The sequence below is a fragment of the Lepidochelys olivacea genome (assembly GCF_965140295.1).
Source record: "Lepidochelys olivacea isolate rLepOli2 genome assembly, chromosome: 4".
NCBI classification, from domain to species: Eukaryota; Metazoa; Chordata; order Testudines; family Cheloniidae; genus Lepidochelys; species Lepidochelys olivacea.
The window spans coordinates 47,370,666-47,398,154 of record NC_140414.1 but is presented as its reverse complement, the minus strand read 5'-3'; the positions used below and the strand labels follow the sequence as shown (position 1 = coordinate 47,398,154).

At 39.8% G+C, this 27,489-nt stretch overlaps 1 protein-coding gene across 3 annotated transcripts in view; it reads right to left on the bottom strand.

The window, feature by feature from the left end:
• AFG2A (AFG2 AAA ATPase homolog A) overlaps window positions 1–27,489 on the bottom strand; it is a 328,486-nt gene that overhangs the window by 182,179 nt on the left and 118,818 nt on the right. The window contains exon 15 of one of the 3 annotated variants that reach the window (XM_084625932.1): window positions 20,871–21,419. The exons of the other annotated variants lie outside the window; for them this stretch is intronic. Coding sequence (XP_084482058.1) covers window positions 21,147–21,419 — 273 coding nt within the window. The 3' untranslated portion in view covers window positions 20,871–21,146. Of the gene's footprint in view, window positions 1–20,870; window positions 21,420–27,489 lie in introns of those variants that run through there. 3 annotated transcript variants of the gene reach the window in all.

Genomic DNA, 27,489 nt, shown 5'->3' with positions numbered 1-27,489 from the left:
ATCATGCCAGGCAGTCATGCACGTGAGACACAGAGACACTCTGTCCCTCTCGCTCACTAATGCAGCATGCTCGGCGTCGAGAGGCAGGGCTTCGGGGTGTTTCTGAGGAGGTAGGTGTGGGGCAGGGTCTGTCCTCCCAGGCAGAGCAGAATGTAGCAGCCTGCCTGGTTAGTGAATTGTTCCCATTGTCTTTGTGAATTCCCCCAGGAGTCATAAAGCAGATGTAAAAGTTTTAAGGCTCCTTTACATTGCCAGAGTGGTGTAATAGACAATATGGCCTTATAAATGCTTATGGTGCTTTAGTGATTAAAACTAGTCTAAATTTTTGGACTGAAAAAACTTCCTACCAAAATGTGCTCCATGAACTGTTTGCTACTGACCTTCCTGGAGATGGTCAGCAGCCAATATAAATTGCGAGTTTGACTCCCCAGGCCTTACTTGCTCTTCAGTTGCCTATTAAGGCTCCATGTTTGTCACAGAGGTCATGGATTCAGTGAATTTCCATGACTTCTGCAGTGGCCTATACAGCTGGTCGGGGAGCTGCCTGAGCAGCTCCGGCACCCTGGGTGAGTCGCACCAGCTGCTTCTGGGGCAGTCTCAGGCCCCCCTGACCCTGAGCAGCAGGAGTTTGGGTGTGAGAGGGCTCAGGGCTGGGGATTGGGGGTGTGGGGTGATGCTTACCTGGTGAGGGGCTCCCCAGAAGGGATACAGAAACTCCCCTCCCTCAGCTCCTAGCTCCATGTGCTGCCCCTGCCCACAGGTGGAGCTAGGAACTGGAGGTTGCCACTTCCCAGAAGCTAGGTAGGGAACCTACCAAAGCCCCGCCAACTCCCTCCCAGCACCTGTAGTGCCCCCCTGGGTTGCCCTACCCCAAGTTTTGGTCAGAGGTATATAGTAAAAGGCATGGACAGGTCATAGGCCATACATTTTTGTTTACTGCCCGTGACCTGTCCATGACTTTTACTAAAAATACCTGTGACTAAAATGTAGCCTTATCTATGATGTAACCCTGAGAATCTGGCTGCATATATTTATTGACTAATAACTAGAAATAAAGGGTCAAACCTAGTTACATTACTGTTAGGAAATGGGGTTTGGGGATTTCCTCCAATGCTCCCCACTCCCCTTCTTCATCCATTTTATTGTAGTTTAAATAAATGACCAAAATAATTGAAACCAAAGTGATGATATTGCGGTATTTTGACAAATAAAATAGGCAGAATTTTAAAATAGTGTGAACAGAATTTTTATTTTTTTTTTTGCGCAGAATTCCCCCAGTAGTAAGTTGATGATGACCCAGGGTAAAAGCAATTTTCCCTATAGCACACCCTGTGCTTTACTTTCAAAATGATTTTTATATCAGCACCACCAAGAGATTTGGAGTTCAAGCCTCTCAGAATTGTGGAACAATTTCCAAAGGAAACATGTGCTACCAGTGCCCTTGCTACATCTTCGTGGCTTTTTTGTTTCAACAACAATCTGGAAAAAACAAAGTACCTAACTTCCTTCTCAAATAAATTATCTGCTTTTAATCATGTCTAACATATAAAACAGACATTAGAAAGGAGAGTCTGCCCCTTTATAATTATGGAGCTTGACAATTACCTGGTGGTTTAGAGCAGACCTGTTCTCAATGCATCATCCTTTGTCTCTCCCTTGATAATGTAATCTAATCTCCTGGCTTTGCTTTCATCTTGCACCCAATGCTGAACACTTGTTTATAAAACAACAATCTCATTTTAGGTAATGACAGAACAAAGGAAAGGAAGGGAGCTTTAGTAACACTACAGTACTTATCACTTCAAAAGTAACTACACATTGATATAATTTCCATGGCCTGTGTTTTTTAAAAAATTAGTATTTTTTTTCCTCAATGGGAGACCTGATCGGAAATAACTCTTCTAGTGGACAGGATCACCTGTATGTTTGTCCATCATGGAAGCTATTGAGAATACTGTCAACTGTGGAAGTCAAAACTAATAAGATGGTGCCCAAACACAGAAATACGAAAAATATCACATTCTGAATTAATCTGCAGTACTTCAATCGCATCTCACAGGCTGTGTTATTTAAAGATGCCTTGGGGAAGTTGCACGCTTCAAATTATTGAAGTATGTCAATGGGTTAGTAATGTATACCAATATTTTTGTTTTATACATGAGATACTTGCTTCTTTTAATGGCATTTTCAGAAATTGTGGCTGGATGTAAGCAGAAGCCTGAAAATTCATAAACACCCATAAATGTACAAGGGAATTTTTTCAGAGTGTAGTGGTTTCTATTTTAGACATTCTGGGCCAGATTACCTGGTCCACTAAAGCCACTTTATTGCCCCTGTGCAGCCCTAACTTTCACCAGGGCCAGGCACTCTAAATCAGAAAGCCACAGCTGGTTCTCTGCAGCCCCTCCTTTGCACTATGTCCAAGTGCAGTTTGGAGGTTGCTAGCAACCAGGGCCTCTTCTCTTTTTAGTCCCAAATTTAAAGTCCCAGTCCCAGTACACAGACTTGCGCTAGCAGGAAGCGAGCTAAAAATAGCAGTGCAGACACTGTGTCCAGTAATCTAAAAACACTAGCATTTTGTGGTCAATTCGCATCAGATTAGAATACAATTCTACCTGGAAATCTAACTGGGGAGAACATAGGGAGTTAATCCCCCCACAAAAAACCAGGTGTTATAATATTTAATTAATCCTTTCACCTCAGTATGATTTCTGAGGTTTCTCTACTGAAGTTATTTGCAGACATTAACAGAGCTGCTGGGGCTCATGAGGATCAGGAAGCAAAGGTATTTACACAGAAGCTTTGCTAGCAGACCAGAGAACTTGTTCCAATTCTCCGTCTAGCTGTAAGGCGAGCTAGGATTAGAGCACAAAGGGAAAGTACCACTCTGCTTGCTCTCTGAGCGTTTTATTGTCGGTATACACTGCAACTCATAAAATGGAAATTTCTGTTCTGTTACTGCCCCGCTTCCCTCAGCCGCATTTTTGAATTAAATTGAAACAATGTATTTTAGTTTAATACCACGTGCTTTAAAGTAAATGGTTAGTTTATCAAGCTCTCTCGTTCTCCTTCTTCCTGTCCTTGAAGTTTCCCATAAATCTCTTGTCTGCCAATTGCATGTAACCATTGGTTAGACCGTGAACCTCCAGACTTGTTTTTGCTCCCTGTTAGTGCACTGAAAATAGCAGCATAGCTGGCAGCTCAGGCGGAACTGTACTTGGGTGCCTAGCCAGAGCAACTGCCCATGCTGTTAGAGCCACAGTGCTATTTTTAGTGCACTCGCTCCAGCAGAGTTAGCAGGTGTCTGTCTACCCACAACAAAAAGCACCTCCAAACTGCTTTGTACTCATATCCTTAATCATGGAGTTAAACGACAGTCCCCAGCCCAGCTGGCTTTGATGCTTGAGGGTTGTCAATGATATTCCTGGATATGAGGAAAAGCCATCACGTCCTACTGCATTACCTCACACACAGTGCTTCTGGCCCAGCACTTCACCACTGTTTGCAGATCCACTGCACGTGCTTCTGCTATTCTGTCAACCCCCCATAGACCTTTGCATCGTAACATATCTAGGAATACTAATTTCCTCTGCAGAGGATTACTGCTGCTTGCCTCCCTCCAGCACTATGGAAACATATTTCTCTTCTTGGATCTGCAGATAAAAACAATTACTTTAAGAAAAGTGTGAACTGCCCCTCCTTCATTTCAATGGGGGCATTGACTCCAAAGCCTAATGATATTAATATCGGGATTGCTAAGTATTCAAAAAACATGAGTTGAGCCATTAGGATGAACTCAATCACATTTTTAAGCTTTCTGCTACAGCCAGGAGACCTAGAAACTTACTTTAAGAAAAAATCTGAGCTTCTTAATCACAGGACTTAAGGATGGGGCACTTCAAGAAAAATTGTGAGACCCTCACTAAAATGTAAGAGTTGGCAACATTACCATTGTTCATAATTTCAGGCTTAGCAGAAACATCAAGCTACGTTTTATGTAAAAAAAAATTTGAGATTGTAAAGTAAACTATTACCACTCCCATCCTACCTGACCCCAGTTTCACAATGAATATATAACCACATACATATTCATATACATATTCCACAGTTAGTGTCTGAAGCCAGATCTGTTTGTTGAATTAGGCCCGAAATTTCCATAGTCAAAGTCTACTTAACTAATCAAAGGTTAAAAAAATAATATAAAAAATCATGTTTACAGAATGTACTTTTTTCATTTACAGTAAAATTTGTAAAAACTACGGCACTTGAAACAAACAATATTTAAAATAACTTATTACGTTACAGAAATTCCATTTACTAAGCCATTTTAAAAATGTGTAAGTGCACAGAGTAAACTATAAAATTACAAGTGGATTTCTTTAATGTAGATGTTTAACTTAAAAGTTTTTCCGATTCACAGACATAATGCCTCTGGCAATCTTGCAAGAAAGTAGAGCACTTCATTCTTTTCCCCACATTCTGAGAGGAAGTAGTTATGACAGAACAGGTGTGAAGCTCTGAGTCAATAAATACGCACGACTTCCCATGATATAGCTATCACTTAAGCAGACCATTTATATGGTCTTCAACCATGAGGTTATGCTGCAGGTGAAAGAAGCCATGCCACATTCTATCAATCCAGCCACTCCACACAGAAAAATTGTCTCATTGGATTTGTTATATAAAGAGAACATGTACATACTGTCCTGCCACATGCCTTCCCCTTCCATCGTCCTTAGCTTTTGAAAACGAAAACAGTAACTGTGAGATTTTACTAAAATAGAGGATGAATAGAAACTAAGCAAAATAAATGTTTCCTCATGTAATCAGTACGTTAACAGTTTTATTTCCTACCAATAATTTACTGAAGTCAATAAATTGGATGGATTTAGTTTGCTTTTAATAACGCTGGTTTTCCCCATAAACAAAGACATTTTGTTTGTAACACAAAACTGCTATTGGTTCCTAGTGGCATTTGCACCTGAGCTCTGCATCTTTTAGCAGTGAAAATCTCTGCCTGCACCTTAACATTGCTCTTGAAACAGACAATTCTGTAGTTGTGAAGTGTTTTTTTATACCAGTATAGATGCTATCAATATAGTTAAGTATATGGAAGGTATTATTAACATGTTCCCTTCTGCAAAAATCCTTAAATGGATTTATTGACAGCAAGAAATAAGTGCTAATGATTGGCTGCAAGTCAGTCAGTGATGACCACCTGTACAAGATAAAGTTTTCCAGTAAATCTGCTCCATCAGTTAAAATACTTCTGCATTTGTTTTTCCCCTTGTATATTCATGTATCTAAGGTATGCTGAGAAATTTTAAATCCACTTCTGGGCTTTGGCAAATGTGCGCACATGCTCACTTTTAGTTTCTGTTAGCGACAGAGACATATATGTGGTAGCAGACATAGTGGTCAATGAGAAGACAGTAACTGCACAATGAAGCAAATAAAATAAAATAAAGAATGCCATGTTCAGTCCTGGCACACACAGGCAGCTAAATTTAAATCAGCAGTGTTTCACCACGGCTGAATTTAGTCCAGTAATTACAGAACATCGGTACCAAAGATAAACCAGAAATTGTTTGCAAGATCTCCTCAGCTACAGAGAGTCAATGATGTTAAAAAAAAAAAATTGACCAAAAGACCCTTTCCATAATTATGTAATAAAAGATCTATGCCTCAGTGCTATAATAATCCCAGCAAATGTCATTTAGCCAGCAAACTGCTGCTACTTCCCACAAAGTATATCACTGCCATTAATTCTTGGTCTTCACACAGGTTAATCAGCCTGAAATACTTATTGATTACCTACTAGTAATGATAATTGTTAGTAAATGAATCACCACTTTAATAAATAGCCTTTACCCATGTCCACAGGAAAACAGTCACAATTAGGGTTGCCAACTTTCTAATTGCACAAAAACTTCTCCAAGATCCCACCCCGCTTACTCCATCCCCCCTCCTTCTGTTGCTCGCTCTCCTCCACCCTCACTCACTTTCACCAGGCTGGGGAAGGGGGCTGGGATGGGGTGGGGAGGGCACTCCAGCTGGAGGTGCGGGCTCCGGGGTGGGACCAGAAATGAGGGATTCAGAGTACAGGAGGGGACTCCCAGTTGGGGCAGGGGGTTGAAGTGCAGGCTCGGGTGAGGGATGCAGGCTCCAGCCACCCATCGCTTACCTCAGGCAGCCCCCGGAAGTGGCCGGCATGTCCGGCTCCTAAGTGCAGAGGCAGCCAGGCAGCACACTGTGCAGCCTTTGCTGCCCCTGCAACTCCCATTGGCTGGCCAATGGGAGCTGCAGAGCCAGCGCTCAGGGTGAGGGCAGTGCGCGGAGCTGCTGGGACCACCCTTGTGCCTAGAAGCCGGATATGCTGGCCACTTCTGGGAGCCTGCCTTGGCCCCACTGCGCCATCGACTGGACTTTTAGCGGAGTAGCCAGGGTCCCTTTTTGACCAAGCATTCCGGTCAAAAAACGGACGCTTGGCAACTCTAGTCACAATTGGGCCTTCAACTGTTAAAGATCCTGCACTTGCAAAGGATTTACTATAAAAGGGAGATGAGTGTATCAGCAGAAGAGTGTCCTTTTTAACAAATATTAATACTGTATAAAAATTCATTTACTTTCTTAGTTTTCTAAGACTAAGAACTGTCAAAGAAGGATTTTAACTTCCAAAGACTCTTGTTCATTTTCCCCAAAAAATTGTCTGGAGCCAGACAACATAAGACTGCTATGCCCTAGGCTAGAATGGAAGGGGGGTGGGCCTGTTTACAATTACTCCATTCCTGTTTTTAATGAGTCTTTCTGAATGACCACTAAGTGCTGGTTTTGTTCTTCAGGAACAAGGGAGCTATTACTGGAGGACTAAGAAAGGAAGGAAAAGGGAAAGCAAACGGAAAGCTGCCAAACTCATAAGGCGTTTCAAACATTTCAACTTCATATCCCGGAGGTAATCTGCTCCACAGGCATAAGGTTTTCCCTGCACGTGTGCCGTCTTTTTTTCTTCCCTTTCTCTCTTACGCTAAAGTGAAATAGATGAGATAAAGTGAAACAGATAATATTAAAAGCTGAGGTAAAGGTTAATAAGTAGCACTAAGACACGAAGAATTACACTACTAAAACACTGAGAATCAGATCTCAGTCTAGCAACCGAGCAGACATACATAATTCAGTGTTCATTATTTGCATTTTGTAAGTATTGCTATTTGAAAATGTCCAAGTATGAATGAAGGGAGGGAGTGGTTTCTGCTTTTCCTGTTCATTAGAAATTCTGATATAGTGACAGGAATTTGTGAAATCGTGCCATGACAGTGCAAGAAAGTGAAAGACCATTTATAACTCCACTATTAGTATTTGTCAATAGCTATTTCACTACAATGGCCAATGAATATCTTGGAGAAATTCAACTCCTCAGCTCCCTTTAATTAACGGTGAGAGTAAGACCCACAACATATATGATCTGAGACGGTCTGGATGTCCTCCAGCAACACCAGGTCAGACACACACTTCTGATACTTGAAGGGAGGAAAAATATTTTTGCCTTCAGGTTTTCATGCAACATAAAGAAGCAATTTTAAAAGCACCATTTTAAAACAAAAACAAAACATTTCGATGGTCATCTTTATACAGTAGCTGAACACAGAAAAAGAAACAAAACAAAACAAAAAAAATAGACAGCTACAGTCACTTTCTATAGGAGAGAAAATTCCCATCCTAGGAAAGAAAGCACTTTCCATACAGTTGAAATTGTATTTACCTTTGTAATTCCTACATTATTAGTGGAATATACTATATTCTCTAGCTTACTGATATTTGCATGCACTTCCTATAAATGGCAAGGAAGCATTCTGTGATATTTTGTAGGACCAACACTATAAAATTTATTTTTGTATAGGGTTATGTAAACAAGTATTGCTTCTGAATAGAAAATCCTGCAGTCAACACTGCAGGAATAGTCTCATTATTCAGTATTTACCTAAAGTGTTCCGATCTGTCTTCTACCATAATTAAGGCTGTGAGTCTGTCACGGAGGTAACGGATTCCGCGACCTCCATGACTTCTGCAGCCGCTGCTACTGGCTCTGGGGCTGCCCAAGTTGGCCAGCAGCAGCAGTCTGGGTGTGTGGGAAGGGGCAGGGGACTGGGAAGGGGTTGGGGGGCTTACCTAGGGGAGAGGGGCTCCCCGGATCCCACGGCTCTGCAGCACCTAAGTAGTGAAGGAGCTGGGGGGGGGGCTCAGTGTCACATGCTGCTCGCACCTACAAGGCCCTGCCCCCGCAGCCCCCATTGGCTGTGGTTCCCAGTCAACGGGAGCTGTGACAGAGCCGGTGCTTGTGGTGGGAGCAGCCCACCGAGCCCCCTCCGCCGCCTATGAGCTGCGGGGATGTGGAGCTGGGTAGGGAACCTCACCAACCCCTCTCCAGCAACAGGAGATCCCAGCCGCACTGACCAGCCCCGCCACCAGCAGGGTCCCCCAGGCCACCTCCCCCAGCACTCGCAGCCCCCCCCCCGCCCAAATTTTATTTATGGGTATTTTTAGTAAAAGTCATGGACAGGTCATGGGCAGTGGCTTTTTGTTTACTGCCCACGACCGGTCTGTGACTTTTACTAAAAATACCCATGACTAAAATGTAGCCTTAACCATAACATCTCATTTGGCACCTTCTTTTTGACAAAGATAACATGTAAATATTTGCATTTTCTAAATGATAATAATTCCCAGACCTTTCTCTTCCATCAAACAGGGCACAGTATGCTCATGGGCAAGCACCTACCCAATCTACTTAATGATTCTGAAATAAATAAGCCCTTAAAAGTTTCATCCTAGTTCTATTTATAAGAGGTTGGCTTATGCCCTGAAGTATTTATATCCGTTTCAAAACTTATTTTAATTTTTTTTTATTATACTTCTGAATAATCTTGCTATGCACATAGATATCAAATCATTTTTGGAACCCTGCTAAGCTACTGGCCTAATCAATATTCCATAGCAATAATTTCTATAAATTAATCATGCCTTCTGTGAAGAAGTACTTCCTTTCACCAGTTTTGAATTTGCCATCTTTCAATTTAATTTAGTGTCTCCTTGCTCTCGTATTAGAAGAAATGATGAATTACACATTCCCAGTCTCCTTTCTTATTCCATTAATTTGGGGAATTAATTATTTTGTACACATTCATCCCTCTTACTCATCTATCTATGGTGAATAGCCTCAGTGTTTACAATCTCTCCTTGATTCCCCAATCACTCTCATTGCTCATCTCTGAACTTGCTCCATTTCCACAGTATTCTTTATGAGAGGAGGTGACTAGACCTAACCAGAGCATTCCAGGTGAAGGCATAGTATTGATTTATGTAAAACCCTTTTCTATTCTGTTCCTAATTCACCTTAACATTTTATATGCTTTTTGACTGTTGCTGCACATGAAGTCAATATTTTCACTGAGCTACATTCATTCTTAAGTAATCCTGTAGAACAAATAGTATGTGATCATGAAATCAAAGACACTATCATAATGCATATGCACAAAGGGTTCAAATTAGGTTGCACAGGTGGCCTTAATTCAGGCATTTCCTAACTTCTGATGCTGGACTTTGCAACCTTACCCTTCTTTTAGCATATTTTTGATATATAATTTTCTAGGTTTTTTAAAAGCAAACTGGGAGGGGGGGGGGATTCCATCATCTGAAACAATACTGATCCCTGGAATGGGACATCTGCCATGTGAGAACCCAAGACCACAAGTTCTTTGGGGGCAGGGACCCGGCTTTTTGGTCTGAGTTTTTACAGTATCTAACACTATGGGTCCGGGCCCGTAACTAGGGCTCCTCCACACTATGGTAACACAAATAGTGATAACAGATCGACAGCACTGACCTCTTCCACTTGAACAAGAAGAGCAATTGGCAACAACAGACCATTATTCTCTATGAGGGCAAGACGTGTGGGGCTTTGCTAGTGGCTTACACAGCTATTTGCTAGGCAGCAGAAGAATGTTAAGAATTAGAGATCCTGGTTTCTATTCCTGGCTTTTAAGCAGAGCGTGGGATCTCCTGGTTACAGGCAACAAAACCAAATGCACAGGTCAGGCACATTTTTTTCTGAAAGGCCGTGTGACTAATTAGATGATATCTGATAGATCAGATAACTGGGTTTTGCCAGAAGTGACCTTGTGCAACTTCTCACTTACTTTACTAGCAAAACAGGTGACTGATACTTGTCTGCCTTCTACATGAGACCTTATCTGTAAGAGTTGTGAACAGAAGTAAAAGTTAGTGGAAGAGCTGAGACTAGAACACATGGCTTCCTCCTAGCTCTTCATCCAGTGGCACTTTCCCTTTCCCAAATGGAGGTGTGATGGCTGCAGCTGACATCTAGCTCTGAGCCTTCTGCACAGGAGTAGTTCTGAGCATACTGCCCCAATCTATTTAGCACAGAGGGTATGTCTACACTGCAAATAAAAATACATGGTTGGCCTGTGCCAGCCAGAGCTCAGCTATTTTCAAGCTTTACAGAAATCCCTAAGGGCCAAATTTAGGGCTGGTCTTCACTGGGACACTCAGAAAAATTAATCCAAATTACCTAAAAGTGTTAATTTAAAGTGGATTAGATAAACCACATCAAACCCCTGTGTAGAAACCAAAAGTCAGAATTCACTTGAGAAGTGGATAAACTAAATCAAATTAAGGCCTCTTTAATTCTGAATAAAGGCTAGTCTACACTGGAACTGCTTTAACGTGCCTTGTGTGGTCGCAACACAGCTCTAAAAAAAAAAAAAAAAAGAAAAAAGCCAAAAAAACCACCTCCATGAGGGACGCGGCTCCCAGCGCTGGTGCACTGTCTACACCGGTGCTTTACAGCGCAGAAACTTGCTATGCTCCAGGGGGTGTTTTTTCATACCCCTGAGCCAGAAAGTTGAAGCACTGTAAATGGCCAGTGTAGACAAGCCCTAAGAGTGTCCACACCAAGTTTAATGTCCTCATGAATGACTGTGAAGTGCCACTATGAACAACAATGAATAGTCACTGGGCTAAGGAACAAGACTGAGGAAAAACCTCTATAGCTTGGCAGTTAAAGCAGGCACCTAAAATGTAGGAGACCCAAGTTCAAATTCCTGCTCCAATGACTATTTAATTGTTTATAAAAAGTGGAACAGGTTTAAGAAGAGCAATTGAGAATATTCCACAGCCCAGTGGCTACTGCACTCTCCTGCAATGTGGGAGACCTGTGTTCAAAACTCTTCTCCACATCAGACAGAGGGGGAACGGAGCTCATGTCTCACTTTTCCCTGGGCTAAAGCTTAGAAGGGAGACGCTAACACCACCTCTTTTGTCTGTTTTGCAGTCCTTTCCTTTTCTCAAAATTGAAACAATTTTTTTCAGGTACTAATTTTTTGACATTACCAAAACATTTTGGTTCATTTCAACTCAATTTTCCCCCTCTTTTTTACTTCAATTGAAAATTTTTGAAAAATGTCATTTTCGGTTCAACCCAATTTTTTTTTTTTTTTCAGAAATGCCAGCAAACCAAAAAATTGTTTTTTGCCCATGTCTAAAAGTGATCACTTAAGGCACAGCAAAAGCCTATGGACTAAAGTTAGGGGTGGGATTTTATGCAAAAATAGTTATACCAGTCAACCCTTAGGCCTGGTCTACACTACAGGGTTAGATAGAATTTAGCCGCGTTAGGTCGATTTAAAAATGACTGCGTCCACACAACCAGCCCTGTTCTGTCGACCTAAAGGGCTCTTAAAATCAACTTCTGTACTCCTCCCCGGCGAGGGGAGTAGTGCTAAAATTGACTTTGCTGGATCGAATTTGGGGTAATGCGGACACAAATCGACGGTATTGGCCTCCGGGAGCTATCCCAGAGTGCTCCATTGTGACAGCTCTGGACAGCACTTTGAACACCGATGCACTAGCCAGGTACACAGGAAAAGCCCTGGGAACTTTTGAATTTCATTTCCTGTTTGGTCAGCGTGGCAAGCTCAGCAGCACAGGTGACCATGCAGTCCCAGAATCACAAACGAGCTCCAGCATGGAGCAAAAGGGAGACACTGGATCCGATTGCTGTATGGGGAGAAGAATCTGCGCAGACAGAACTCTGATTCAAAAGAAGAAATGTAAATATATTTGCCAAAATCTCACAGGGCAGAGGCTACACCAGGGACACACAGCAGTGCCACGTGGAAGTTAAGGAGCTCAGGCAAGCCTACCAAAAGACAAAGGAGGCAAATGGTCGCACCAGCTCAGAGTCCCATACATGCCGCTTCTATGAACAGCTGCATGCCATTCTGGGGGGGGACCCTACCACCATCCCACCACTGTCTGTGGACACCTACAAGGGAGGAGTCTCACACCACACGGAGGAGGATTTTGTGGATGAGGAAGTGGAGGAGGATGAAGAGGAGAATGCACAGCAGGCAAGCGGTGAATCCAATCTCCCCGGCAGCCAGGACCTTTTCATCTCCCTGGAGCCAATACACTTCCAAGGCGGGATCCCCGACCCTGAAGGCGGAGAAGGCAGCTCTGGTGAGTGCACATTTGTAACTACAGTAAAGGGTTTAAAAGCAATAGTGTTCACGGTCACCTAGTTGAAATAGGGGAATTTTTGTAAGGGAACAGTAAAAGGACCCCCTTCATGCTGGGCTGTTTGCGTTTGGCTAAAAGGGATCACCCCGGAGAATAGCCACGCGGTGGGGTGGGCGTAGGTGCGTGTTGCACATCTACCCAAATACTGCAGCCCCTCCTTTTAAATGTGAAACCCAACCCATTGCTTGCTCTGGGAAAGGAGGGGGCTGCAGTTTGAAAACATTTCCACATGTTATGAAGGCATAAGAAGCCAACCCAATTTTACTCACCCTTTTTATCTCCCCCGAGGTGAAAATGTTTCTACGCTCCCCCTATCATCTCCGACCCTGAGGTTATTGCAGATTAGAAGGCGAAAAAAAACGCACTCGCGATAAGATGTTTTCCAAGCTCATGTAGTCCTCCTACACTGATAGGGCACAGTTTAATGCATGGAGGCATTCAGTGGCAGAGGCCAGGAGAGAATTAAGTGAGCGCGAAAAGCGGAGGCAGGACGTGATGCTGAGGCTAATGGGGGAGCAAACGGACATGATGAAGTGTCTGTTGGAGCTGCAGGAAAGCCAACAAGATCACAGACCCTCACTGCATCCACTGTATAACCGCCTACCCTCCTCTCCATGTTCCATAGCCTCCTCACCCAGACGCCCAAGAACGCTGGGGGGAAGGCTCCGGGCACCCCGCCACTCCACTCCAGAGGACGGCCCAAGCAACAGAAGGCTGTCATTCAAACAGTTGGGTTTTCAGTGTGGCTACAATAAACAAGGTGGCCTTGTCCTTTCCTCCTCCCGCACCCCACCCAGGCTACCTTGTCAACTATCTCATTTTTTTTTAATTAATAAAGAAAGAATGGTTTCAAAACAATAGTTACTTTATTTCGAAGGGGGGATGGTGGTTGGCTTACAGGGAATTAAAATCAGCAAAGGGGGTGGGTTTGCATCAAGGAGAGAAACACAACGGTCACACCAAAACATGGTGTTTTTGCATGTTTTTGCCCCATCAGGCATGGGGTGTTTAACCCAGAATTCCAATTGGTGGCGGAGACTGCAGGAACTGTGAGATAGCTACCCACAGTGCACCGCTCTGTAAGTCGATGCTAGCCACGGTAGTGAGGATGCACTCTGCCGACTTAATGCGCTTAGTGTGGACATACGCAATTGACTGTATAAAATCGATTTCTAAAAATTGACTTCTATAAGATCGACCTAATTTCGTAGTGTGGACATACCCTTAGCATGGACACAGTTATACAGCATAAAGGTGTCTTATACTGATATAGCTTATTCCCCTTTGTGTACAATAGCTATACCAATATAAAGGTGCTTTGTACCAGCATAACTGCATCCACAGTGGAGGGGTTGTGTCACTTTAACTATACAGGTACAGTTAAAGCAGTCCAACCTTTGTGGCAGAGAGGACCTAAGAAGGATTTGAGGCAGAGTGTCAAAATTAAAGGCATTCTTTTATACTACTGTAAGGGAACTATTTAGGTCTAAAATTAGGTCAATTTCTGTTGTCCTAGGCACAGGAACATTTGCAAAAGTATGAACTGATTTCAAATTTTCTCTCAAACTATGTACTGTACACGCAAAATTGCTACTGTTAGCCTTTTACCAGTTGACGTTACTTGAGGAAACATTATCTTACAGAAAGCTTAAGGAGAAAGCAGGAAACAAGAATATCTGAAGAGGAAATTCCCTACTCCCCCTTCCCCCCCCCTTCAGACTATACAACAGGATGATGATTTCAAGGATTAAACATACTGCTTCCTTAGAATGTAATTTAAAGAACAGTTGAAAACTGAAGTCAAACAAAGAGCAAAAGAACAGAAACTTCTCTTCTATAATATTTAACTTTTCCATAGTATTTACAAGTAATTTACAAAATTAAATTATATTTGCTAAAAGATCTGACTGGTAAAAGTGTAATATAGCTAGTATTTTGAATTTGAAGGAAAAATAGCATTTGAACTGCTCTGGTAGTTATAGATTCACCAGTGCTTTTCATCTAGTTTGTCTTTGTTCTAACAAAACAGTGATCTGATAATAGGGAACACTTGTGTGTATATAATACATGGCAAAAGCTAATAAAAAAAAAGAAAAAGTATAACCCGTGACAAGATATATACTTTTTGCTGCTGAAGTGTCATGTCTCTGTCTTAAAAAGTTTAATTATACAGTACTTGCTCTTAACTTATCTTTCTCCATGAAAATTTTTCATGAAACGGAAAGGATAGAAAAAGTAAAAACAATGTCACGTTAAGTGCAACAGTAGAATGAATGAATATACAGGTACATTTGTTTAGCTTGTTGGTTGGCTGATTGATTTTTTTTTATTTAAACAAATAAATTGCATTTGTTTTCAGTCACAGCATAAATTTAGGTAATCTTCAAAATACGAGAACTATTAAAAGGCTAATTTAACCATTTGTAGACCTCTGATTTCACATAATCCTGGAGTGAATATTTAAAAAAAGAACTGATTCAGCAGGAGTAACATAATAAAGTTCTACATAAATCTTATAACCTACACCAGCAGTGACAATACCATTCTTATGTTATTTTTTCCCTCTCTTTTAAATCCCACTCTTTTGGGTTGCTTTCCTCTACTAACCCCCTCATTTGGAAACTTCCTGTAGACACTCCCATGTCTAACCTATGCATATAGTGTTGATATAAAAAGCCGTGTTACAAAATGGAGACAAGTCATTGAAAAAGGAAAAAAAATAAAAAGTCATGTTCTTTCTAGCTCACTCCTCCTTTCCCTTTGCTTTGCCTTCTTACCCCCACCACCCCCATCCTTTCCCCTTGCCTTGCTGTGGTGACATATCTTTCTAGTTAGGGCTAGATTATGGCTGCTTTTTGCACAACCACATAGTGGGGGGAGGGGGCAGGTTCAGAAAGCCCTTTCCCACCCTTGCAGGAGGAAACTAGAAGATAGTGTTTGTACCCCTGGGCTGAAGGTGGAGCTGGGGGCAGTTGCTAACGTGGCCAGCTGTGTTCTACACTCTAAATAGTGTCATGTAGTTTGGGGATGAGGCAGGGGATCTCCTACATAACAGCTAGTGCTTAGATGCTGATGCTAGTACTGAGGGTAGGGGAGATGGATACACATTGCTCCTCTTAAAAGGAGATGTAAGTGGCTAATATGAGCACAGTTTTCTAGCACCCTTGCACATATTTTGCCTTTTTTTGCCCCACAGGCAAAATGGCTCTAGGGCCTGCATTCAAGGCACTCACATCTGCACCAACACTCCCAAACAAAGGCAGTCTGGCTTCCTCTGTGTTTGTAAAGTACCTTGCAAACCCTGCTATAGCACAAATGTTCCTGTTCCTATTGCCATATGAAATAGACTCAGAATCCTTTCATCATCCAAAGAACCTGTACCCAATACTACTCTTTCAGGACTACTATGGAAGCCCAGGAATTTGTTATTCCAAGTAATAAAATATATGTATGGCATTGATCTAAACAATTCAGTTTGGCAGGGTTCGAGGAAGATTTTGATTTTAGCAAAATTTCATCAAAGGCAGCAATGTCTTTGAAATCAAATTTAAATAGACTGAACAATTCTGGGACAGATAAAACCTCCTTAAATCTATGTATATAGGAATGATCAAAACGCTGCTCCCTTCAAGTTTTTGATGAAACCAACAGTTGCAAAAGATCCTGCCTCTCTATCATTCAAAGTTTCTGGAATATTTTGGAAGAAAAGCAGGGCTAACCAGTATATCCAAAGTCCTCTCAATTAGTTGCAGGGAAGGTAATTTTGGAAGATTTTAACCTGTTTCTTTACATAATACAGTATTTAGAGTTTTCACTCACTCTGCACCCCCGCAATACATTCCCACCCCCACACCCCTCTATTGCTTTCACATCTACTGGTAATACTAGTACTTTTATATTATACCCTTTCATACTGTGATGTACAGTTTTGTAGTTTCAAAATAAAAGTGCAAAGCGCTCACTGCCATTAGGCTGCTCTCGTAAACCGCCACTACACAGAAAGCCCAAATTACCACTGTCATGCACCTTGTGTAGTCATTTTCCAGTGCAAAGTGAGTGTAAAATGCCACTGAGAACAGCAACGTTTAACATCCCCTTTGCACTGGTGCAAATGACTACACATGGTGCAAGACAAAGATGGATCGGATCCACACTAGCTCCAAATACAGGTGTATTTTTGTATACTCCTGCTGCTAAGGGTGGGAGAGGGCTCCCTAAGCAGCTTTCTACCAATATAACTGCATCCACACTCGGGTGATTGTACTGCTTTAACTATGCTGGTATAGTTAAAGTGGTACAACTTGTCTACTTACTAAGTCCTAAGGAGCATAAACAGTATGAAATGAACTCTCTCTCCAAAATTATTCTGTGATTGAAACTTATTAAGTCAAGAGAGTACAACACGCAAAGCTTTACCACAGGATTTTTAATCCCTTGGCCTCCACAATAAAGGACACTTAATTACTTTCCAAAATAAATGTTTAAAATGTTCCTCGTGCCTTTATCTGTAACATCTCTCTACTTCCCTGGAGACTCAAAATGCACTTCAAAAATAACCAGATGGTCAGTAAGCATTAAAAAATGGCTTTTGTTAACAAAACCTAATTAGTTTAGACACTCTCCGTTGTGATGTCAGTTTTGGTCATCCTAAGTATCTTGGTAATTCCATAACCATTTCAAACAAAAATCTGGACACAGGGCTTTAGGGGGTAAAAAGCTCCAAACCCATTTATTTAACCAGCAACCTTAAACTGGATTCATAAATATACCAGGAAAGCATTTCATCCAGTTATGGTACACACATTTATTCTCAAACTTTCAAACTCTCTAATACACATGTTATTGAGTGAATCTGCTCTTGCGTTACAGAACAGTGTCAGTCTTACAATCCAATTCACTACAAACATACAGTTTCTGGTTGATCACAATGATTTTTTTTCTATGGGTTTCAGAACAAATTCAAGCCAGAATAATATAAGCAAGGAAACAAAACAAATGCATAGCTGACATTTTAAAAAATTATTCTTAAAGTGCTTTCAGAGTATCATTTATGAAACAAAGAGATTTCCTTCTTTAGCATTGTTCCAACACATTACTCTTCCCTGCTTACTTCAAGACATGAATATACTTGCCTAGAATGTCAGTGAGGAATTTACACAAAGGCACCTCTTTACAAACCTATTATTGCAAATAGAAAACAGGAAGTACAGTAATACCACCAGTATATGTTAAATAATGCTTAGTGTAAACTCTGCTCATCAGTTAATAGCACAAAATTAACCCCTTAGGGGAGATGAGATATGAAGTATGCACTAAAAATAGACTCATGATAAAATGTACAGTATTTCCCAGATTTTTTTTTTCAAGTAGACTACACAACTGAGCCAGAATTGAAGCCAAACAACCAAACAGTGTAATTTAAAAATCAAGACTAGTTTTCAAGTGAAAGAAAGGTGTCGGGGAGGATGTGGCATGGCAAGGGTGAGTAAATTTAACATGTCTTTGAAAAACAGACATGGATTTATAATGACAAAGTAATTATTAATATTTAATGATACTGCAGTGCCTTTTGTTAATGGGTCTACATTTTGGCTAATTAAGCCTGACTACAACCATGAAATAGAAAAGGGATGTAAATATAGGAAATCACTCCATCAGCCACTGAAATGTAGCCATGTCTGGGATACAAAGCAGCAACTGTTGCAATAGCTTATGACAGGAAGCAAATAAAAATACCATATCCCACTGAACTATTTAACCACTTATCTGGGATTCTACGAAACAGCATAATTAAAAAAGTACAACAAACAAACAAAAATTGTCCTTTACTCTGCTCATTATTCATTGAGATTAGCAGAAAAGTATGGTTCCCATAAAAAAAAATAACTGATTAAAATAGCATATTATCTCAAAGGGTGAAAGAGACCTCAGCACAAAAATAAATCTCTTCCTAGCAGCTATAGAGAAAGCAGACATCTTTACATTTAAAGAATTTTTAGTACACAAGTGAGATGTCTGGTAAAAGAGGGATGGTAACAGAGCTCCATATTTGACAAACCAATCACCAATTTTTGTACTTTTCAAAAAAACATTCACAGCTGCAGCCAAAAACTACAAGAGCTTCCTAACTATGAAGATCTAAAATACAAATCCCAGAGGGGCAGGAATTAAAGCTCTTCTTTTCTAATGTTTGACAAACCAATATTTTCTTACCAATTTGTAAGAACACCCTCTCTGGCACAAATCATCAACCATTGTGTCTGTCTGTCTCTCTAGACTCTTATATGCGTAGCCTTTTGAAACCTTAAGCAAGCTAACAGATTGAACTTTGGTTTGACTGCCATCTGCTGATCCTACGTTTCTTCAACTACAGGAATCACTGAGATGTGCATGAAAAGCTTTAGAAATACTCAGGCTTCCTTTCTTAGTACTTGGTAGAATAGGATATGGGACAGAGCTGTAATGGAGGTATTAAAGCTTCAAATTAAAAACACAACAACTTAGACCAACAAACTAAAACATTAGGATATCGGACTTCACTTTATTGTGATTTTTCAGATAAGGTACATTTACAATTCTATGTAAACAAAAACAAACAAATAATCTGCTGTGTTTTCATGAGAGGATTATTGAGACAAACGTGCAGTAAAAACAGTGGCGAGAAATAGTGAAAACATGCACAACAGCTCCTTAGAGAAAGAAAAAAAATGAATTTAAACAGCTAAGGACTACAACCAAAGAAATCTCTGAATGCAAGGAAGCAAAAATTAGCTTTCGACTAACTTTATAACTCTTTGGATGGAAAAATGACACTGATTCACTTGTTGCAGAAATACTTGTAAGAATATTTCATGTTATTTTAAGTTTTCCTTTCCACTTGGTTTTATTTCATAATATATTTAGAACAAATAAACGTTACAACAAATTATTTTCAAAATCCTCATGTTTTGTAACTCCCTTTCCTCCAAACAACAGATATCCGATCAATCAGGTTTTCTGAAGGGGATAAACTCACAAATACACAGCTGAGTCATGGTCTTGTCTACACACAGTTTTTATATATATATATATATATAAACTATTTTGTTTAAGGGTCTGATTTTATGCAGAAATAGTTATACCAATTAATCACTAGGATGCAGTTATATCAGTTTTCAGAGTAACAGCCGTGTTAGTCTGTATTCGCAAAAAGAAAAGGAGGACTTGTGGCACCTTAGAGACTAACCAATTTATTAGAGCATAAGCTTTCGTGAGCTACAGCTCAGTGAGCTGTAGCTCACGAAAGCTTATGCTCTAATTAATTGGTTAGTCTCTAAGGTGCCACAAGTTATATCAGTGTAAATGTGCCTTGTACCAGTGCAGCTTATGTCTATATAGAATAGTATATTCCCCTCCCCATACGGGAATAGCTATATACCAGTATAAGACAGTTTTATATTGGTACAACTATCCACACTAGGGGGCTGAGCTGTTTCAACTATATCAGTATAGTTAAAGTGGTACAAATTGTGCGTGTAGACAAGTGCGTAGTGTAAGAGGGGTGAGGAATCCCTGATGTTGTGAATGGATGCTTTTTCTATTTGTTTTCCTTTCACTATCACCTGTTTTGGAGGATGGCCAGCCAGCATTTCTCTTTTTTTTTTTTTCTAAATTTCTTTCTCATCCGATTGTCCCTAAGCAAAGCTGCAGTTCTTTCCTCACATTGGCAGTACCAGGAGAGGAGGAAAGGAAAAAGGGTCATCACATTGACACAGGAGAACTATATCAAAACCCAAGGTGCTTACAAGTTCTAAAAGAAGATACTGTTTTAGCCCAGTTAGTGGTTGCAACAAGAGCAGATTATGGTGCATCAGATGCTAATATGAGTCATGTTTTCTGATCCCTGATTCTGCAAACATTTAGACACATGTTTAACTTTAAAGCTCAGCGCACACATAAATGTTTGCAGAACTGAAGACCAACTCAGTTAGTGGTTTTTGAGAAAAGGAAAAAGACTTGAGCTTGGATTGAAGATGGTCCAAATCTGCCCAAGATCCAGAATGATCAACTCTTTTCTAGCAAAAAGAAAAGGAGTACTAGTGGCACCTTAGAGACTAACAAATTGGTTAGTCTCTAAGGTGCCACTAGTACTCCTTTTCTTTTTGTGAATACAGACTAACACGGCTGCTACTCTGAAACCTGTCTTTTCTAGCAGTTCTGGTAAAAGGAAAAGATCCATTTTCCATTGTAAAAATAGTACTATTTACAAAAGCCTACATTTTATTTAAAAATATTGTTTAAAGATTAAAATATCCAATCTAGCTTTTCCCAGCTACTCCAGCTGTTTTTGCTCTCATTCCAAAGCCTGTTAAAATACCGTTCTGTTCTGAAATATCACTGTTCAAATGGTATTGTGGGTTTCTATATTTGTATCTCAGCATCCTCCAGTTAAAATCTGCTCAGTTTACACAAGACAAATGTTCTTCCACACTACAAGACCGGCAAATGTAACCTGGATCTGAAAGTTAAACTGGGTTCGTTCTTTCTCATGCATTAATCACCAGAAACAACAGTCATACAGGCATGCTGCAGGTATGTAACCATGTCACTGTGAAAGGAGCATGTCCTCTGATGTCAGCGTTTCCTATTGGAGTGTCAGGTCTACACTCAAAGTGTTTTGAGAATTGGGCTTCGTTGCCCCAGAAGTGGATGGGGCATCTCAGAGCAGTGAGAAAAATGGGGAACAGCAGGAGGAAATTTTGAATGAAAGCAGCATCTGTATTTCCTCCCATCCACTCAGGGAATGGCATCATCAACACAGAATGATGGCATAGCAGCTTAGGTACCTGAAAAGAAAGGTACTTAAAAATTAAAATTGGCATTTAAATCTTTAACTCACCTAAATTACATGTGTGAAAATACAGTACACTGTTCTAAAAAATGAAAGCTTTTTGCAACCCAGCACACAGTACTACGTGCCTTCATGAAAGTAAATTAAATGGTCATATTATAAGTGCAGTAACATGTTCCAGGGTGTGTGCTTGCCAATTACGCACACCTCGTGTGTTGACTGATGAACACACACCCTGGCGTGTGTTCTTGCTTATATATGCCACATGCTACTTATTAAGTCATGGAATAAGACTTGTCTTGCAGTCTGGTTAATGCTGTCTCTTCTTGATCTGTGGCCTCTGCAGAAAACATTCACTAAAAAGCAACTCCTGAAATAAAGTTGAGCTATTTGTGATTTAATTCACATCCTCTCCTCCTTCAAGGAACATCTCCATTTTCTTTATCATTATCAGGTGTGAGCATCTCCATTTGCTTTATCATTATCATTTATCCTCTTTGTGTTTCATTCAGCATCTTTCAACATATCCTGCTATCTACTAGCAAAGAAATCATGTACCACAAAAGTTTTTTTCCAGATTCCCCTTTTTCCGTACTAGCTGGAAAGTGAGGTACTACAACTATAGGTTATTGTACAAAACTTGCTTGATTCACTGTTACCTTTTTCCTCACTACCTTAACCCACTCACTTATAGAAAGATGCCATAGATGAATGAAACAAAGACTTGGTAGGTACCACCTTTCTTCTATTCCAGTCTGTAGAGTACATAATACAAGGGGCCCGGATTCCTGATTGGGACTTCAAGGTGCTATTGTAATACAAATAATAAATAATAAATAGTATTGCTATACATCCCTTTATTAGTCAAATGTGCTCTTGCAACCCTCTAGACAATGTAGAGTATTAGATAAGGTTGATAATATGATATCTGATTTAACTTCTTCTAGGAATTCTGGTTTTTATCTTATATTATATACACACACACTTATTTCAAAGAGGAACAAAAAAAGTCGGATATAGATAGATAGATAGATATCTCAGACATCAGACTTTTTTTTGTTCCTCTTTGAAATAATTGTGTTTATTTTGCCTAAACATTTACAGATTTTATAAGTTCTAGAGGAAAATGTAAGATGACACACCAAAAAAGAAACAGGTTTCTGTGTCCACTGGGAACCAGCTTGTGAAATTCTCCAGCTTCTCCTACAGCTGTTCACAGGTCTTAATTTCATGCAGATACCAATATCTAGACTTGTAGCTCATCTATCCTGGCCATGACTGATGCTCAGACATGCTGTGACCATTGTCATGCTTATTGCTCTGCTCCTTTTATTTTTCTATATCAACGTGCAACAGTGCAAAACAATCCAAACTGTAAAAGTTCATTATAAACTGTATGTTGCCTTCTCTGGTATTGTTGGGCCAACTGCTTGTCTGAGTCTGCCTCTAGACAGTTGCATGTCCTGGCAGGGCTTATGTAGGGAGACGAATACATAGAACAGTCTTCTATAATACTTGTATCTTGTCACATAATGCAGATCCTTTGTGTCTTGTCTATTTTTCCTCTATAAAATATCAATCCTTCTAAATCGTTAACAATGCTATGGAGAGTTGATGCGGTTAATAAGCCAAGATTGCATTTCTAATATTCACATTGTAAAATATGGCTCTGTAATAGAACATATTTTTCAACAGTTAGTCCGGAGAGCCACCCAGTTGCTTAAAAAAAATTAAGATCAATAGCAAGCCAGATGTGCCACTTTATTTTTCACTACTGTGAAATAATATAGGGATAACTTTGCTCAGCATGAACACAGACTGCATTTTTACCTTAGCATGGCAGTACAGCATCTAAACTCTTATGCAACTGACCACTGACACAGTCTGGAAGCCTATTCTAGCTGAGAAGTTTAATATCCAATTATTTTAACTGAATACTGCTTTATAAACAAGAAAGCACATACACAATTACAATACAGCTGATTTCAGTTTATGATAAAAATCAAGAAGTTAAATATCCTTCAAATTCATCTCTTCCCTGCCCGCCTCAAACCAAAACAATTCCAAGTTTTCAGTTATAGGGGTATCACTAACTTTCTCAAATTCAGTCTATGCTCAGTTCAGAATCTACTCTAAGTCAAAGTGCTGCACAGCTGAATATAGAAACATCTACTAACTGATCAGAACACCAGTCAAGCTTTTTGAGTAAAACTGAACATAAAAATAGCAACAATTTTAGCTCTACTTATAACGACTACTTTCTAGGCAGATACTTTTCTCTCCCCTTCTGAAAATATCACAGGATGGATCCTGTAGGAATCTCAACAGCTCAGCGATTGGCAAAGATCAGTTTCCTCTTGATGTTTGCCAAAGGAGGCAGCAGTGGTGGCAGCAGTATGAGTTTTCACCAACATCTTCCCTCAGAACTTATGCTCCATATTTAATAATTCCAATCTCCACTCCCTTCTTCCCTTCATTTTGTATAGTCACACCTTGTTTGTTTTATTCTGTTTGAATTTTCAGAGCGTGGGGATTGTTACAATATGTTTTTACAACATACTAACTTTTCACCCTGAGCACTGTGGTGAGGTTTGGATTGGGGGCTTCATAATAAACATATAAGTATTAACTCTTCAAAGACTCAGACAATTTATCACATGGTGAAATTCAAGGGCCTTCATTAGTTATGCAGGAGGTCAGAGAAGATGATCATTGTGGTCTCCTTCTGGCTTATCTATGAATCTGTGACTGAAAGAGCTAACAGTTAAAATGAATAGCTGATGCTTAGCTGTATGTACTTGCCTCCGAGCCACACTGACTGATGAAACTTCCTTCCTTTATCTTAGCAATGTCATGGATGGCACTACACCTGCTACCAGATTTCATTAAAGGAAGGATTTTATTCCTATGCAGGTCTGCATAAGGCCTGGTGAAGGTTGTAGCCTGCTGGAAAGCTAACACAGAATTCCAGCAGGAAGCTCCCCTATTTGTTTGTTTGCTTTCCATACACTATTAACTCCGGTATCCAACTCTTTGGGGAAAAGTTAAGTAGTGATGCATGAAAGTTCTATTCATTTCAAATCACTTTGCCAACCAAAATCTCAAACACAGCTCTTTTTTAAAATTTCAGTTATACATTAAAATTTGGATATCAGTGCAATAAAAATTGCACATATAACTTATCTGAATTACTGGTTGGTGGAGGCAGAAGAAATTCAATTTTAGGTTTAAATTATTTAGAAATACAAAGCAAGCAAACATTTTAATATTTAGCATGAGAGAGATACTCATCAGCGCCAAAAAATAGTACAAATGATGCCACAATATAAGGAAAGATAGCACACACTGGTCATAGAACCATGCACATTAACAATGAGTTAAGATAACATTCTTGAGCACTCTAGAGGTACAAACAAGAAAGGAAAGAATTTTTGTTAAACCAAAATCCAGTATAATAAATACTTTCCCACTGGTATAATAAATATCCTGAGGTACATTTTCATAATTCTAACCTTAATTTACCATGGTGGAAACAAACCAAAACTGTAAAACAAAAGAAGTAATTATGCTTAGTGTAAATCACTATGTCCAATTAAATAAGAATGTGTTTTAGACAACCAAGATAAGGAGTACAATCTGGACTCTTCACAAAGGAAGAAGAGCTGCTGACAAGTCTGACACACTATTTTTTAGCCTCTCCATTTTTTGGACTGAAATATCCATTGGACTTTTGAACAGTTACCTTCCAGTTCACGTTACATGCTCATTAGTCTATGTTTTTGACAGTCTTCTGATGGTTAGCTACTCAAAAATTTACCAAACAACCCAAATTCTCCTGCAGCTCTCTGAGTTGCAGAGTCGTCCAGAGCAAACCACATAAAATTCACTTCTATCAGCTTGTGTTACCAAATTACAGCAGCAGATTCTGTTCTCACATCAGTGTAAATAAATCTGTAGGCACGCCAAGGAGTTCAGTGGAACTCCTCTTGATTTGCATTTGTCATAGGGAACTGTCATCTCGTTCTATCTGAAAATCTTTATATAGTACATTAATAAAGGCCTAAACCTGGTGCTCCTGCTTACAATTATAGTTGTTGCCCTACAAACCTTATGTAAATTATACTTTACAAATAAATGGCTGCATGTTCTCTTTACTGTTCCATTTTCTCTTTACTCAACAAATCAACAGATTTCCTGTGCCTCATTTAGATGTTAATTTTCTTTAAAAAACAAACATTAAGTCTTGAAGAAAGAATCTGCTCTTCCTGAACAAACACTAATATATATTGATATAGGTATAGATATCTATATTGATAGATGATACACACACAGTAATATCTTATAAACACAGTATTTCTACTTTTGTCACACACACACCCACCCACACAAATATCTTATAAACACAGTACTTCTACTTTTGTCTCATCCATAAACAACTGACATCCTATATATGCGAGGCACTTGGCTTTTATCACTGGCTCAGTATATAAATGTTAGGCCAGAGCTTCTTCATTGTGAAAAATTAACTAATGGAAAATTGTTTTGTTTTTTTCTTTACCAAGATTTTGTAAAAGTACAAAGGCACTACTATCAACTAAGACACAAAACCACTCGTCAAGTTTCAGGAAAAAGTTGATTTGTAAAAAATTACTCTTGCTGAAAGGACTATCATGTCAGCTAGACCCCATAGCTCTTCACAGCTGTTTACTAGTGAAGGAAACAGGATCTTTCTTCCACGTCACTGATAAAGAAATGTTGGATTTATTTTGTTTAGGGTTGGAGGATTTTATAAACTTAAAGATTAAAATCAGTGCCTTATATTGTGCTAATATGTAGAGAAACCTTATAATGAAGTCATCCCCACCTCCATAGGTCGTCATCTTTGTAACTGAAATCTGTTATAGCTATTATTAAAATATTCACTCTGCAGGGCACTGAAACAATTCAGGACATTCTGTTTCACTGTGAGTTCCAAGTTTACTTTAAGTGCTGTATTGCAGGCAGGGCTGGAAACACTGCCTATTAAGTTTGTCCAACACCGACACTTCCCATAAAAAGACCCTTTTCAGTGGCTTATAACTTTGCCAAATTTTAACCTTTTAGGCTCAAGTTTTTCATGTCAGGCTTCTTTCTCAGGCTAAATATTTCTGGAAATTGTAAGCCAAAATGGTTCAGCCATTTCCAAGAATAAGGCTAGGGAAAATACATTTTTTTGTCCAGGCTAAAGAATTGCAGAGGCCTTTTCTTTGAAAAGCTCTCATGTCCCCATGGTTTGGAGAAGTGACTTTAAATTGGCAGAGCCGGCGTTTGGCATTTGTGTCGGGATGTCTTTTTTGAGCATAGGCATTTCTTAACTTTCGTAACTTTGTTCCTAAAAAAACATTTCCTAACTTTTGAGAGCTTGATTTTGCAAACTTGATAATGTAGTTTCTTGTTCACAGATATAAACAGTGTATATTTTGCATCTACAAAAAGGGAAGCTGGGCAGAAGCCCAACTGAAAACTGAGCCCTAAGTGCATTTGGGGCTACAACCCAACTACCACAATTTGCAGCTACTGTACCCTTCTTTGTATGTCTTCTCTGACCTACCAGGCCTGTGATAACATTTGTTTCAACTTCATTTCCACTAAATATTAAAAAAAAAAACAAAAAAAAAACCACAAGTCTCTCTGGAACTATAACTCTTGCTCAACTTGTTATCTCTAGCCAATGAAGCTTATCAGATAAAAAGACTTATGCCATCTAATAGACAGATTGTGAAACAAACCTTGCTGAAGTTGAACCTTTCTGTCATAAAATTCAACATCCCAGATTAAATGTGATCAAGGCTCTGACCGTTCACACAGCACTCGACCATACTAACTAACTGATCCATGGCACCACGCTGGCTGTAGTTGCTTACCATTAACTTTGTGGATACGTTAAACTCAGTTCAAGAAACGTAAGTTTCTTGAAATAAAGCTTTTCTATTGCCATTATAATCACAATGAAAAATTACCTCTCCCAGTATATACACGCACAAAAAAGCAACTTACAGCATTACAGAACTCCTTAAAAAAATAAC